The sequence below is a fragment of the Oncorhynchus mykiss genome, chromosome 14 (genome assembly GCF_057628025.1).
Source record: "Oncorhynchus mykiss isolate SJ-2025 chromosome 14, ASM5762802v1, whole genome shotgun sequence".
Taxonomy (NCBI): Eukaryota; Metazoa; Chordata; class Actinopteri; order Salmoniformes; family Salmonidae; genus Oncorhynchus; species Oncorhynchus mykiss.
In genome coordinates, this window is record NC_143035.1 from 42,957,936 (window position 1) to 42,971,600 (window position 13,665).

At 43.8% G+C, this 13,665-nt stretch overlaps 1 protein-coding gene across 2 annotated transcripts in view; it reads left to right on the top strand.

Moving 5' to 3' along the window:
* The window catches only part of LOC110510432 (plastin-3), an 87,679-nt gene extending 74,733 nt beyond the window's left edge, over positions 1–12,946 (top strand). For both annotated transcript variants that reach the window (XM_036943589.2, XM_090198951.1), the window contains exons 10-15: positions 5,151–5,346; positions 8,715–8,793; positions 9,020–9,271; positions 10,206–10,329; positions 11,975–12,099; positions 12,410–12,946. In XM_036943589.2, coding sequence (XP_036799484.1) covers positions 5,151–5,346; positions 8,715–8,793; positions 9,020–9,271; positions 10,206–10,329; positions 11,975–12,099; positions 12,410–12,542 — 909 coding nt within the window. In that variant the 3' untranslated portion in view covers positions 12,543–12,946. The remainder of the gene's footprint in view (positions 1–5,150; positions 5,347–8,714; positions 8,794–9,019; positions 9,272–10,205; positions 10,330–11,974; positions 12,100–12,409) is intronic.
* Positions 12,947–13,665: the final 719 nt, after the last annotated feature.

Here is a 13,665-nt window from a genome sequence, read left to right on the forward strand (position 1 = left end):
ACTCTGTACCGGTACCCCCTGTATATAGCCTCCACATTGACTCTGTACTGGTACCCCCTGTATATAGCCTCCACATTGACTCTGTACCGGTACCCCCTGTATATAGCCTCCACATTGACTCTGTACTGGTACCCCCTGTATATAGCCTCCACATTGACTCTGTACCGGTACCCCCTGTATATAGCCTCCACATTGACTCTGTACCGGTACCCCCTGTATATAGCCTCCACATTGACTCTGTACCGGTACCCCCTGTATATAGCCTCCACATTGACTCTGTACCGGTACCCCCTGTATATAGCCTCCACATTGACTCTGTACTGGTACCCCCTGTATATAGCCTCCACATTGACTCTGTACTGGTACCCCCTGTATATAGCCTCTTATTGTTATTTTACTGCTGCTCTTTAATTACTTGTTACTTTTATCTCTTATTCTTATCTGTATTTTTTTGAAACTGCATTGTTGGTTAGGAGCTCGTAAGTAAGTGTTTCACTGTAAGGTTGTATTCAGCATTTCACTGTGAGGTCTACTACACCTGTTGTATTCAGCATTTCACTGTAAGGTCTACTACACCTGTTGTATTCAGCATTTCACTGTGAGGTCTACTACACCTGTTGTATTCAGCATTTCACTGTGAGGTCTTCTACACCTGTTGTATTCAGCATTTCACTGTGAGGTCTACTACACCTGTTGTATTCAGCATTTCACTGTAAGGTCTACTACACCTGTTGTATTCAGCATTTCACTGTGAGGTCTTCTACACCTGTTGTATTCAGCATTTCACTGTAAGGTCTACTACACCTGTTGTATTCAGCATTTCACTGTAAGGTCTACTACACCTGTTGTATTCAGCATTTCACTGTGAGGTCTACTACACCTGTTGTATTCAGCATTTCACTGTGAGGTCTACTACACCTGTTGTATTCAGCATTTCACTGTGAGGTCTACTACACCTGTTGTATTCGGCACATGTGACTAATACAATTTGATTTAATTTGACACCAAGGAATTTGAAGCTCTCGCCTCCACTACAGCCCCATCGATGTGGATTCATACTCTGCATGTTGACATAATTATCACACTGTGGCCTTGCTTCTCACTGACACCATATAGCAGGTTGTTGGTTATCGTTCATTCAACCCCCAGATGGACTCGTACTAGGAAGTGGTTTTCGATGGATTCATTCATTCAACCTCAGGCTGGCAGACTGGCTCAGGTTTCTCACCATAGTGACACAATGGAATAAACAACGGTATTTATAGTGTTCAAAATGCATGTGAATTATAAAACACTGAGTGGACAAAACATTAGGAACACCTGTTCTTTCTATAACAGACTGACCAGGTGAGTCCAGGTGAAAACTTAAACTATGATCTTTTATTGATGTCACTTGTTAAATCCACTTCAATCAGGGAGGAGACTGATTGGACCAGGTCATACAGTCTAGAGGTGAACCCTGATTGGACCAGGTCATATAGTCTAGAGGTGAACCCTGATTGGACCAGGTCATACAGTCTAGAGGTGAACCCTGTTTAGACCAGGTCATATAGTCTTGAGGTGAACCTTGATTGGACCAGGTCATATAGTCTAGAGGTGAACCCTGATTGGACCAGGTCATATAGTCTAGAGGTGAACCCTGATTGGACCAGGTCATACAGTCTAGAGCTGAACCCTGATTGGACCAGGTCATATAGTCTAGAGGTGAACCCTGATTGGACCAGGTCATATAGTCTAGAGGTGAACCCTGATTGGACCAGGTCATATAGTCTAGAGGTGAACCCTGATTGGACCAGGTCATATAGTCTAGAGGTGAACCCTGATTGGACCAGGTCATACAGTCTAGAGGTGAACCCTGATTGGACCAGGTCATATAGTCTAGAGGTGAACCCTGATTGGACCAGGTCATACAGTCTAGAGGTGAACCCTGATTGGACCAGGTCATATAGTCTAGAGGTGAACCCTGATTGGACCAGGTCATACAGTCTAGAGGTGAACCCTGATTGGACCAGGTCATATAGTCTAGAGGTGAACCCTGATTGGACCAGGTCATACAGTCTAGAGGTGAACCCTGATTGGACCAGGTCATATAGTCTAGAGGTGAACCCTGATTGGACCAGGTCATATAGTCTAGAGGTGAACCCTGATTGGACCAGGTCATACAGTCTAGAGCTGAACCCTGATTGGACCAGGTCATATAGTCTAGAGGTGAACCCTGATTGGACCAGGTCATATAGTCTAGAGGTGAACCCTGATTGGACCAGGTCATACAGTCTAGAGGTGAACCCTGTTTGGACCAGGTCATATAGTCTAGAGGTGAACCCTGATTGGACCAGGTCATATAGTCTAGAGGTGAACCCTGATTGGACCAGGTCATATAGTCTAGAGGTGAACCCTGATTGGACCAGGTCATATAGTCTAGAGGTGAACCCTGATTGGACCAGGTCATATAGTCTAGAGGTGAACCCTGATTGGACCAGGTCATACAGTCTAGAGGTGAACCCTGATTGGACCAGGTCATACAGTCTAGAGGTGAACCCTGTTTGGACCAGGTCATACAGTCTAGAGCTGAACCCTGATTGGACCAGGTCATATAGTCTAGAGGTGAACCCTGATTGGACCAGGTCATATAGTCTAGCGGTGAACCCTGTTTGGATCAGGTCATATAGTCTAGAGGTGAACTCTGATTGGACCAGGTCATATAGTCTAGAGGTGAACCCTGTTTAGACCAGGTCATATAGTCTAGAGGTGAACCTTGATTGGACCAGGTCATATAGTCTAGAGGTGAACCCTGATTGGACCAGGTCATATAGTCTAGAGGTGAACCCTGATTGGACCAGGTCAGACAGCCCATTCAGATCTGGTGATAGAAATAGAACACGTAGAGCTGTCATGATTCGATGTTCTACATGACATCCTGTCATTTCCATTCCACATAACCTATGTCTCCGTCCCAATATGGCACCCTATTCCATACATAGTGCACTACTATAGGGACCCGGTCAAAAGTAGTGCACTATATAGGGAACAGAGTCCCATTTGGGAAGCGGGCTGTTTGTCTGAAGTAGTAGTAGGCTCCAGGGTTAATAGAGCTGTGGAATGCAGGAGGAGGATATGGGACTATCAGAAGGTAGGAATTTCCCTCCGGATGAAACCATTTCCTCCTGTTCTGTTCAGCCTGCACATTGTGTGTCATCAACTCCTCCAGATTCTCTCCCTCAGGGACACACACACACACACACATACACACAGTGCACACATACACACACACACACACATACACACAGTACACACACACACACACACATACACACAGTGCACACACACACACACACACACACACACACACACATACACACAGTGCACACATACACACACACATACACACAGTACACACACACACATGCACATACACACACACACACACACACACACACACACACACAGTACACACACACACACACACACACACACATACACACAGTGCACACACACACACATACACACAGTGCACACACACACACACACACACATTAGTAATTGTACTACAGAGCAAAAGCTTCTAAATATGAATTACCTGCTGATGGATAAATATAGACTGACCTGCTGATGGATAAATATTGACTGACCAGCTGATAGATGAATATAGACTGACCTGCTGATAGATAAATATAGACTGACCTGCTGATAGATAAATATAGACTGACCTGCCGATAGATAAATATAGACTGACCTGCTGATAGATAAATATAGACTGACCTGCTGATGGATAAATATAGACTGACCTGCTGATGGATAAATATTGACTGACCAGCTGATAGATAAATATAGACTGACCTGCCGATAGATAAATATAGACTGACCTGCTGATAGATAAATATAGACTGACCTGCTGATGGATAAATATAGACTGACCTGCTGATGGATAAATATTGACTGACCAGCTGATAGATAAATATAGACTGACCTGCTGATAGATAAATATAGACTGACCTGCCGATAGATAAATATAGACTGACCTGCTGATAGATAAATATAGACTGACCTGCTGATGGATAAATATAGACTGACCTGCTGATGGATAAATATTGACTGACCAGCTGATAGATAAATATAGACTGACCTGCTGATAGGTAAATATAGACTGACCTGCTGATAGGTAAATATAGACTGACCTGCTGATAGGTAAATATAGTCTGACCTACTGATAGATAAATATAGACTGACCTGCTGATGGATAAATATAGACTGACCAGCTGATAGATAAATATAGACTGACCTGCTGATAGGTAAATATAGACTGACCTGCTGATAGGTAAATATAGGCTGACCTGCTGATAGGTAAATATAGTCTGACCTACTGATAGATAAATATAGACTGACCTGCTGATAGATAAATATAGACTGACCTGCTGATAGGTAAATATAGACTGACCTGCTGATAGGTAAATATAGTCTGACCTGCTGATAGGTAAATATAGTCTGACCTACTGATAGATAAATATAGACTGACCTGCTGATAGATAAATATAGACTGACCTGCTGATAGGTAAATATAGACTGACCTGCTGATAGGTAAATATAGTCTGACCTGCTGATAGGTAAATATAGTCTGACCTACTGATAGGTACAACAATGTTGTAATGATGTGCAAATAGTTAAAGTACACAATGGAAAATAAATAAGCATAAATATGGGTTGTATTTACAATGGTGTTTGTTCTTCACTGGTTGCCCTTTTCTTGTGGCAACAGGTCACACATCTTGCTGCTGTGATGGCACACTGTGGAATTTCCCCCAGTAGATATGGGAGTTTATCAAAATTGGATTTGTTTAAGAATTCTTTGTGGATCTGGGTAATCTGTGTCTCTAATATGGTCATACATTGGGCAGGAGGTTAGGAAGTGCAACTCAGTTAATTTTGTGGGCAGTGTCTTCTTTTGAGAGCCATGTCTGCCTACGGCGGCCTTTCTCAGTAGCAAGGCTATGCTCACTGAATCTGTACATAGTCAAAGCTTTCCTTAAGTTTGGGTCAGTCACAGTGGTCAGGTACTCTCTGTTTAGGGCCAAAAAGCATTCTAGTTTGCTCTGTTTTTTTGTTAAATCTGTGTATATAACTGTCAGCTCTCTCTCTCTCTTCCCCCTCTCCAGGAGAAAGATGACCTGCGTAGGGCAGAGAGTATGCTGGTTCAGGCTGACAGGTTGGGCTGTAGACAGTTTGTGACCCCTACTGATGTGGTCTGTGGGAACCCCAAACTCAACCTGGCCTTCGTTGCCAACCTGTTTAATAAATACCCATCACTCACCAAGCCTGAGGGGCAGGACCTGGACTGGGCCAAACTGGAGGGTGGGTACACTTATTATATACTCTACATGTTTTTATTTAACTAGGCAAGTCAGTTAAGAACAAATTCTTAGTTTCAATGACAGCCTAGGAACAGTGGGTTAACTGCCTGTTCAGGGGAACAGTGGGTTAACTGCCTGTTCAGGGGCAGAACGACAGATTTTTACCTTGTCAGCTCGGGGGTTTGAACTTGCAACCTTCCAGTTACTAGTCCAACGCTCTAACCAGTAGGCTACCCTGCCGCCCCATGTACTACCAAGTCAATTCTGTTCTGCCCAGAGTACCTCGGAAGTACACACTCATGCGTATTTTACTAGTAAGCCTATGGTCTCATGACTCTTCTCAAGTACCCCTGTAGATATACCTAGTACCAATGTAGATATACCTAGTACCCCTGTAGATATACCCCCTGTAGATATACCTAGTACCCCTGTAGATATACCCCCTGTAGATATACCTAGTACCCCTGTAAATATACCTAGTACCCCTGTAGATATACCCCCTGTAGATATACCCCCTGTAGATATACCTAGTACCAATGTAGATATACCTAGTACCCCTGTAGATATACCCCCTGTAGATATACCTAGTACCATTGTAGATATACCTAGTACCCCTGTAGATATACCCCCTGTAGATATACCTAGTGCCCCTGTAGATATACCCCCTGTAGATATACCCCCTGTAGATATACCTAGTACCCCTGTAGATATACCTAGTACCCCTATAGATATACCTAGTACCCCTGTAGATATACCCCCTGTAGATATACCTAGTACCCCTGTAGATATACCCCCTGTAGATATACCTAGTACCCCTGTAGATATACCCCCTGTAAATATACCCCCTGTAAATATACCCCCTGTAGATATACCCCCTGTAGATATACCTAGTATCCGTGGTGATGAACTGACATCTGATATGCTGTATAGAGTATATCAGTAAATACTCATAAACACACCTCTGATTCTGCTCTCTGTAGATCTGTGTATAGAACTCCCCCTGCTGACTCTCAACTGAATTACACTCATTTTAAAAGGGGGCTGAACTTGCTTATTTAGCCTTGGTTTCATTCTCCTCATTATGAAATGCGTCTGGGAAGCGTCTTTCTTTTTCCCAACGCAGTTAAGCCAAAACCACGCCCCGTTATTCAGAGAGACGTTCTACAACGCTTTGAGCGCTATCCAAGTCAGGAAGTGAATATCACGTTGGGTGAAATTTCAGTCACTGATTAATAACATTTGCCCTTGTATTTCAAGGCTGAAAAATATAATAACATAATGACGTGGACCGAGTTAGCCATTAACGTCCCTTAACGCTCAGACAGATTCAATGGCTGTAGCAGAGCGTATTCGACTGAATGATTAGCTAATAAATATTTGAGAAATTATGAATAATTAGAATATGCATTAACCTGATAATAGACTACTAATGATAATATAACAACTACAAATACCGACCTGGTAACGTTAAGTAGTCTGGGTTAATTTAGCTGACCTTCAATAGAGGGAATTCAGCAGAGTTCTCAGACACATTTTTACAACTCATTGAAACACTGAATATAAATACATGGGCAAATGTTACCAAACATGATGATAATAGGTCTGCATTACTGTAGGCAGCTGTTAAATTACACTTTCCATCCTTACCTTGGAAGGTCACCGTCTCTGCACTGATCGCCTGTGACTGAGACAACGCTAGCTAGCCAATGGGAGCGTAGTAGAACACCGCTCTGAATAACGGGGTGTGGTTTTGACTGAACTGAGACAACGTTAGCTAGCCAATGGGAGCGTAGTAGAACGTCTCTCTGAATAACGGGGCGTGGTTTTGGCTTAACTGAGACAACGTTAGCTAGCCAATGGGAGCGTTGTAGAACGTCTCTCTGAATAACGGGGCGTGGTTTTGGCTTAACTGAGACAACGTTAGCTAGCCAATGGGAGCGTAGTAGAACACCGCTCTGAATAACGGGGTGTGGTTTTGACTGAACTGAGACAACGTTAGCTAGCCAATGGGAGCGTAGTAGAACACCACTCTGAATAACGGGGTGTGGTTTTGACTGAACTGAGACAACGTTAGCTAGCCAATGGGAGCGTAGTAGAACACCACTCTGAATAACGGGGTGTGGTTTTGACTGAACTGAGACAACGTTAGCTAGCCAATGGGAGCGTAGTAGAACACCGCTCTGAATAACGGGGTGTGGTTTTGACTGAACTGAGACAACGTTAGCTAGACAATGGGAGCGTAGTAGAACACCGCTCTGAATAACGGGGTGTGGTTTTGACTGAACTTAGACAACGTTAGCTAGCCAATGGGAGCGTAGTAGAACATCGCTCTGAATAACGGGGTGTGGATTTGACTGAACTGAGACAACGTTAGCTAGCCAATGGGAGCGTAGTAGAACACCGCTCTGAATAACGGGGTGTGGTTTTGACTGAACTGAGACAACTTTAATTAGCCAATGGGAGCGTAGTAGAACACCGCTCTGAATAACGGGGTGTGGTTTTGACTGAACTGAGACAACGCTAGATAGCCAATGGGAGCGTAGTAGAACACCGCTCTGAATAACGGGGTGTGGTTTTGACTGAACTTAGACAACGTTAGCTAGCCAATGGGAGCGTAGTAGAACACCGCTCTGAATAACGGGGTGTGGTTTTGACTGAACTGAGACAACGCTAGCTAGCCAATGGGAGCGTAGTAGAACACCGGTCTGAATAACGGGGTGTGGTTTTGACTGAACTGAGACAACGTTAGCTAGCCAATGGGAGCGTAGTAGAACACCGCTCTGAATAACGGGGTGTGGTTTTGACTGAACTGAGACAACGTTAGCTAGCCAATGGGAGCGTAGTAGAACATCGCTCTGAATAACGGGGTGTGGTTCTGACTGTGTTGGGAAAAAGAAAGACCCATCTGAGAACCAGATGTGGGTCTGGGAGGTGTGTTTTGATGTGGCAGTCTCTTGTTTGTGTTTGAAGGTGGGAAGAGTTTGGACATTCACCCTGTCAAAACAGTTACAGTCACTCACCTTTCTACAGATTACTAGCAGTCTAACCAGGTCTTGTGTCTGGAAGTAGCCTAGGATATCTAGCAAACTAGCGAGCTTCTTTCCCCAATTATCTTCAGCTGGCTGGTGTCAAGGTGGAGGTTTTGACATCTTTAACATATTGCCCCATGTACAGTACACACACACACACACACACGTCTCCCCTACTAAATACACCCAGTGGTAACACACACACACACACACACAAACACACACACACACACACACACACATACACGTCTCCCCTACTAAATACACCCAGTGGTAACACACACACACACACTTCTCCCCTACTAAACACACCCTGTGGTAACTCCTCCTGTTTTCTCAGGTGAGACGAGAGAGGAGAGAACCTTCAGGAACTGGATGAATTCTCTGGGAGTCAACCCTCATGTTAACCATATATACGGGTAACTACCTTAACTATAATATCAACCCTCAGGTCAACCATATATACACCTGTACATTCTAATTCCCCCCTCTCTTCCCCCTCTCTCCCCTCCCTCTACTTCCCCCCTCTCCCCCCTCTCTCCCCTCCCTCTACTTCCCCCCTCTCCCCCCTCTCTCCCCTCCCTCTCCTCCCTCTTCCCCCTCCTCCCCCCCCCCCCCCCCCTACCCCTCTCTTCCTCCCTCCAGTGATCTGTTAGATGCGCTGGTCATCCTCCAGCTGTATGAGAGGATTAAGGTTCCAGTGGACTGGGACCACAAAGTCAACCGCCCTCCCTACCCCAAGCTAGGGGCCAACATGAAGAAGCTGGAGAACTGTAACTACGCAGTGGACCTCGGGAAGGCCAAGGCAGGGTTCTCTCTGGTCGGCATCGGAGGACAGGACCTTAACGACGGAAACCCCACCCTCACCCTGGCTCTGGTCTGGCAACTGATGAGGAGGTAGGAGAGAGAGAGGGAGGGAGGGGGGAGATAGAGAGAGGGGGTGGGACCTGACTAATTGATCACCTCCTCCTGCTCCTCTATCAGACCTGACTAATAGATAACATGTTCCTCTCTCAGACCTGACTAATAGATAACATGGTCCTCTATCAGACCTGACTAATAGATCACCTCCTCCTGCTCCTCTATCAGACCTGACTAATAGATAACATGTTCCTCTATCAGACCTGACTAATAGATCACCTCCTCCTGTTCCTCTATCAGAACTGACTAATAGATAACCTCCTGATCCATCTATGAGTCTTTGCTAGGTTAAGGTGAGCCTTATCTCAGCTCACTTGTCACCATAACAACACCCACCCGTAGCACGCGCTCCAGCAGGTATATTTCACTGGTCATCCTTAAAGCCAATTCCTCTTTTGGCCGCCTTTCCTTCCAGTTCCCTGCTGCCAATGACTGGAACGAATTGCAAAAATCACTGAAGTTGGAGGCTTATATCTCCCTCTCTAACTTTAAGCGTCAGCTGTCAGAGCAGCTTACCGATCGCTGCAGCTGTACAGAGCCCATCTGTAAAAAGTCCATCCAACCAACCACCTACCTCATCCCCATATTTGTTTTTTTGCTCTTTTGCACAGCAGTATTTCTACTTGCACATTCATCTTCTGCACATCTATCACTCCAGTGTTTAATTGCTAAATTGTAATTACTTCGCCACTACTCTCACTGCTTTGCTTTATCTTGGCCAAGTCGAAGTTGTAAATGAGAATTTGTTCTCAACTGGCCTACCTGGTTAAATAAAGGTGAAATAAAAATAAATAAAAATCCTCTATCAGACCTGACTAGTAGATAACCTTTGCCTCATCCTCTATCATACCTGACTAATAGATAACCTCCTGATCCTCTATCAGACCTGACTAATAGATAACCTCCTCAGATACACTCTGAATGTTCTGGAGGACCTTGGACATGGAGAGGCTGCTAACGATGACCTCATCATCAACTGGGTCAACAGAACCCTGACTGGAGCCGGGAAGAACTCTAAGATCTCCAGCTTCAAGGTGACAAGACATATGGAACAGGGTGGCTTTATAATGTCTGTTATACTGTGTGATCTGTGAATCACTAGGAACTCTCAGTTACTAAACCGTAGACCCAGGGTTTCTCTATAGCTCTAAACCCAGGGTTTCTCTATAGCTCTAAACCCAGTGTTCTCTATAGCTCTAAACCCAGTGTTCTCTATAGCTCTAAACCCAGTGGTTCTCTATAGCTCTAAACCCAGTGGTTCTAAAAAGCCCTAAAACCAGTGGTTCTCTATAGCCCTAAAACCAGTGAATCTCTATAGCCCTAAACCCAGTGGTTCTCTATAGCTCTAAACCCAGTGGTTCTCTATAGCTCTAAACCCAGTGGTTCTCTATAGCTCTAAACCCAGTGTTTCTCTATAGCTCTAAACCCAGTGGTTCTCTATAGCTCTAAACCCAGTGTTTCTCTATAGCTCTAAACCCAGTGTTCTCTATAGCTCTAAACCCAGTGGTTCTCTATAGCTCTAAACCCAGTGGTTCTCTTTAGCTCTAAACCCAGTGTTTCTCTATAGCTCTAAACCCAGTGTTTCTCTATAGCTCTAAACCCAGTGTTTCTATATAGCTCTAAACCCAGTGCTTCTATATAGCTCTAAACCCAGTGGTTCTCTTTAGCTCTAAACCCAGTGTTTCTCTATAGCTCTAAACCCAGTGCTTCTATATAGCTCTAAACCCAGTGGTTCTCTATAGCTCTAAACCCAGTGGTTCTCTATAGCTCTAAACCCAGTGTTTCTATATAGCTCTAAACCCAGTGCTTCTATATAGCTCTAAACCCAGTGGTTCTCTTTAGCTCTAAACCCAGTGTTTCTCTATAGCTCTAAACCCAGTGCTTCTATATAGCTCTAAACCCAGTGCTTCTATATAGCTCTAAACCCAGTGGTTCTCTTTAGCTCTAAACCCAGTGTTTCTCTATAGCTCTAAACCCAGTGCTTCTATATAGCTCTAAACCCAGTGCTTCTATATAGCTCTAAACCCAGTGCTTCTATATAGCTCTAAACCCAGTGGTTCTCTTTAGCGCTAAACCCAGTGTTTCTATATAGCTCTAAACCCAGTGCTTCTATATAGCTCTAAACCCAGTGCTTCTATATAGCTCTAAACCCAGTGGTTCTCTTTAGCTCTAAACCCAGTGTTTCTCTATAGCTCTAAACCCAGTGTTTCTCTATAGCTCTAAACCCAGTGGTTCTCTATAGCTCTAAACCCAGTGTTTCTATATAGCTCTAAACCCAGTGGTTCTAAAAAGCCCTAAAACCAGTGGTTCTCTATAGCCCTAAAACCAGTGAATCTCTATAGCCCTAAACTCAGTGGTTCTCTATAGCTCTAACCCCAGTGGTTCTCTATAGCTATAAACCCAGTGGTTCTCTATAGCTCTAAACCCAGTGTTCTCTATAGCTCTAAACCCAGTGTTCTATATAGCTCTAAACCCAGTGTTCTCTATAGCTCTAAACCCAGTGGTTCTCTTTAGCTCTAAACCCAGTGTTTCTATATAGCTCTAAACCCAGTGTTTCTATATAGCTCTAAACCCAGTGCTTCTATATAGCTATAAACTCTGAAAGTAGTGTTTACAGCTGTGTGTGTGTGTGTGTGTGTGTGTGTGTGTGTGTGTGTGTCTCTCACTCTCTCTCTCCAGGATCGTGGTATCAGCAATAGTCTTCCTGTCCTGGACCTGATTGACTCCATCCAGCCACGCAGCGTGAACTATGACCTTGTCAAGACTGGAACGCTCTCCGACGTCGACAGATTGGACAATGCCAAGTCAGTCTGACATACACATGCAGACACACGTACCACATACACACACACACACCTCATACACACACACGCACCACATACACACACACGCACGCAGACACACGCATGTACCACACACACGCAGACACACGCACCACATACACACACACTCACGCAGACACACGCATGTACCACACACACGCAGACACACACACTGCAATGTGTCGTTTGGGACACTACGGTATAGGTTTTGGGCTGGAAAAGTCTGGTACAATACTGTAATAACTAGTGTTATATGGTTTACTGACCCCTGACTTCTAACCTCTGCCTCCAGGTACGCTGTGTCCATGGCAAGGAAGATCGGAGCCCGTGTGTACGCCCTACCAGAGGACCTGGTGGAGGTGAAACCTAAGATGGTGATGACTGTGTTCGCCTGCCTCATGGGACGGGGTATGAAGAGGGAATAGCACTTCAGCCACACCATCAGCCTGTGCCTCAGCCTCTAGCCTGTTTGCTAAAAGGCTTCTGGTTTAAACAATGAAAACAGCCATATTATATTAGATACATATTGAATGAATGACAGTGGCCATATTGCTCCACAGCTGATTTGATGACTGTATATCTGCCTTTAACCTAAGACACTGTGTCACACTGTATGTGATGCTGTAGCTTTTCGTTGCCCTCTGTGGTGAATATTAGACTGGACTATGGCTGTTAAAGGACATGTCATGTGGGGGATGACTGGAATCGCTCTCACAACAGTTCTTAGTTGAGAGATTGGACTTGAAGGTTCTGTAGGATTAGAGAGAGAGAGAGACAGAGAGAGATAGAGATTGAGAGAGACAGATATATATATATATATATATATATATATATATATATAGAGAGAGAGAGAGAGAGAGAGAGAGAGAGAGAGAGAGAGAGCGAGAAAGACAGAGAGAGAGAGAGAAAGACAGACAGACAGATAGAGAGAGTGTGTTGCTTTGATTCAAAGATTTTTCATCGAATGGTTCAGTCGTAAACGGGTCCCTATGTCCCTAGTTTAGATTATTGACCAAATTACACAAAACATACCTACACAATAGAGTATTCCATGTTATTAGTATGTTTTACTGGTATATATGGCATTCCATGTTATTAGTATGTTTTACTGGTATATATGGCATTCCATGTTATTAGTATGTTTTACTGGTATATATGGCATTCCATGTTATTAGTATGTTTTACAGGTATATATGGGATTCCATGTTATTAGTATGTTTTACTGGTATATATGGCATTCCATGTTATTAGTATGTTTTACTGGTATATTTGGCATCCCATGTTATTAGTATGTTATTAGTATTTTTTACTGGTATATATGACATCCCATGTTATTAGTATGTTATTAGTATGTTTTACTGGTATATATGGCATTCCATGTTATTAGTATGTTTGACTGGTATATTTGGCATCCCATGTTATTAGTATGTTATTAGTATGTTTTACTGGTATATATGGCATTCCATGTTATTAGTATGTTTGACTGGTATATTTGGCATCCCATGTTATTAGTATGTTATTAGTATGTTTTACTGGTATATATGGCAT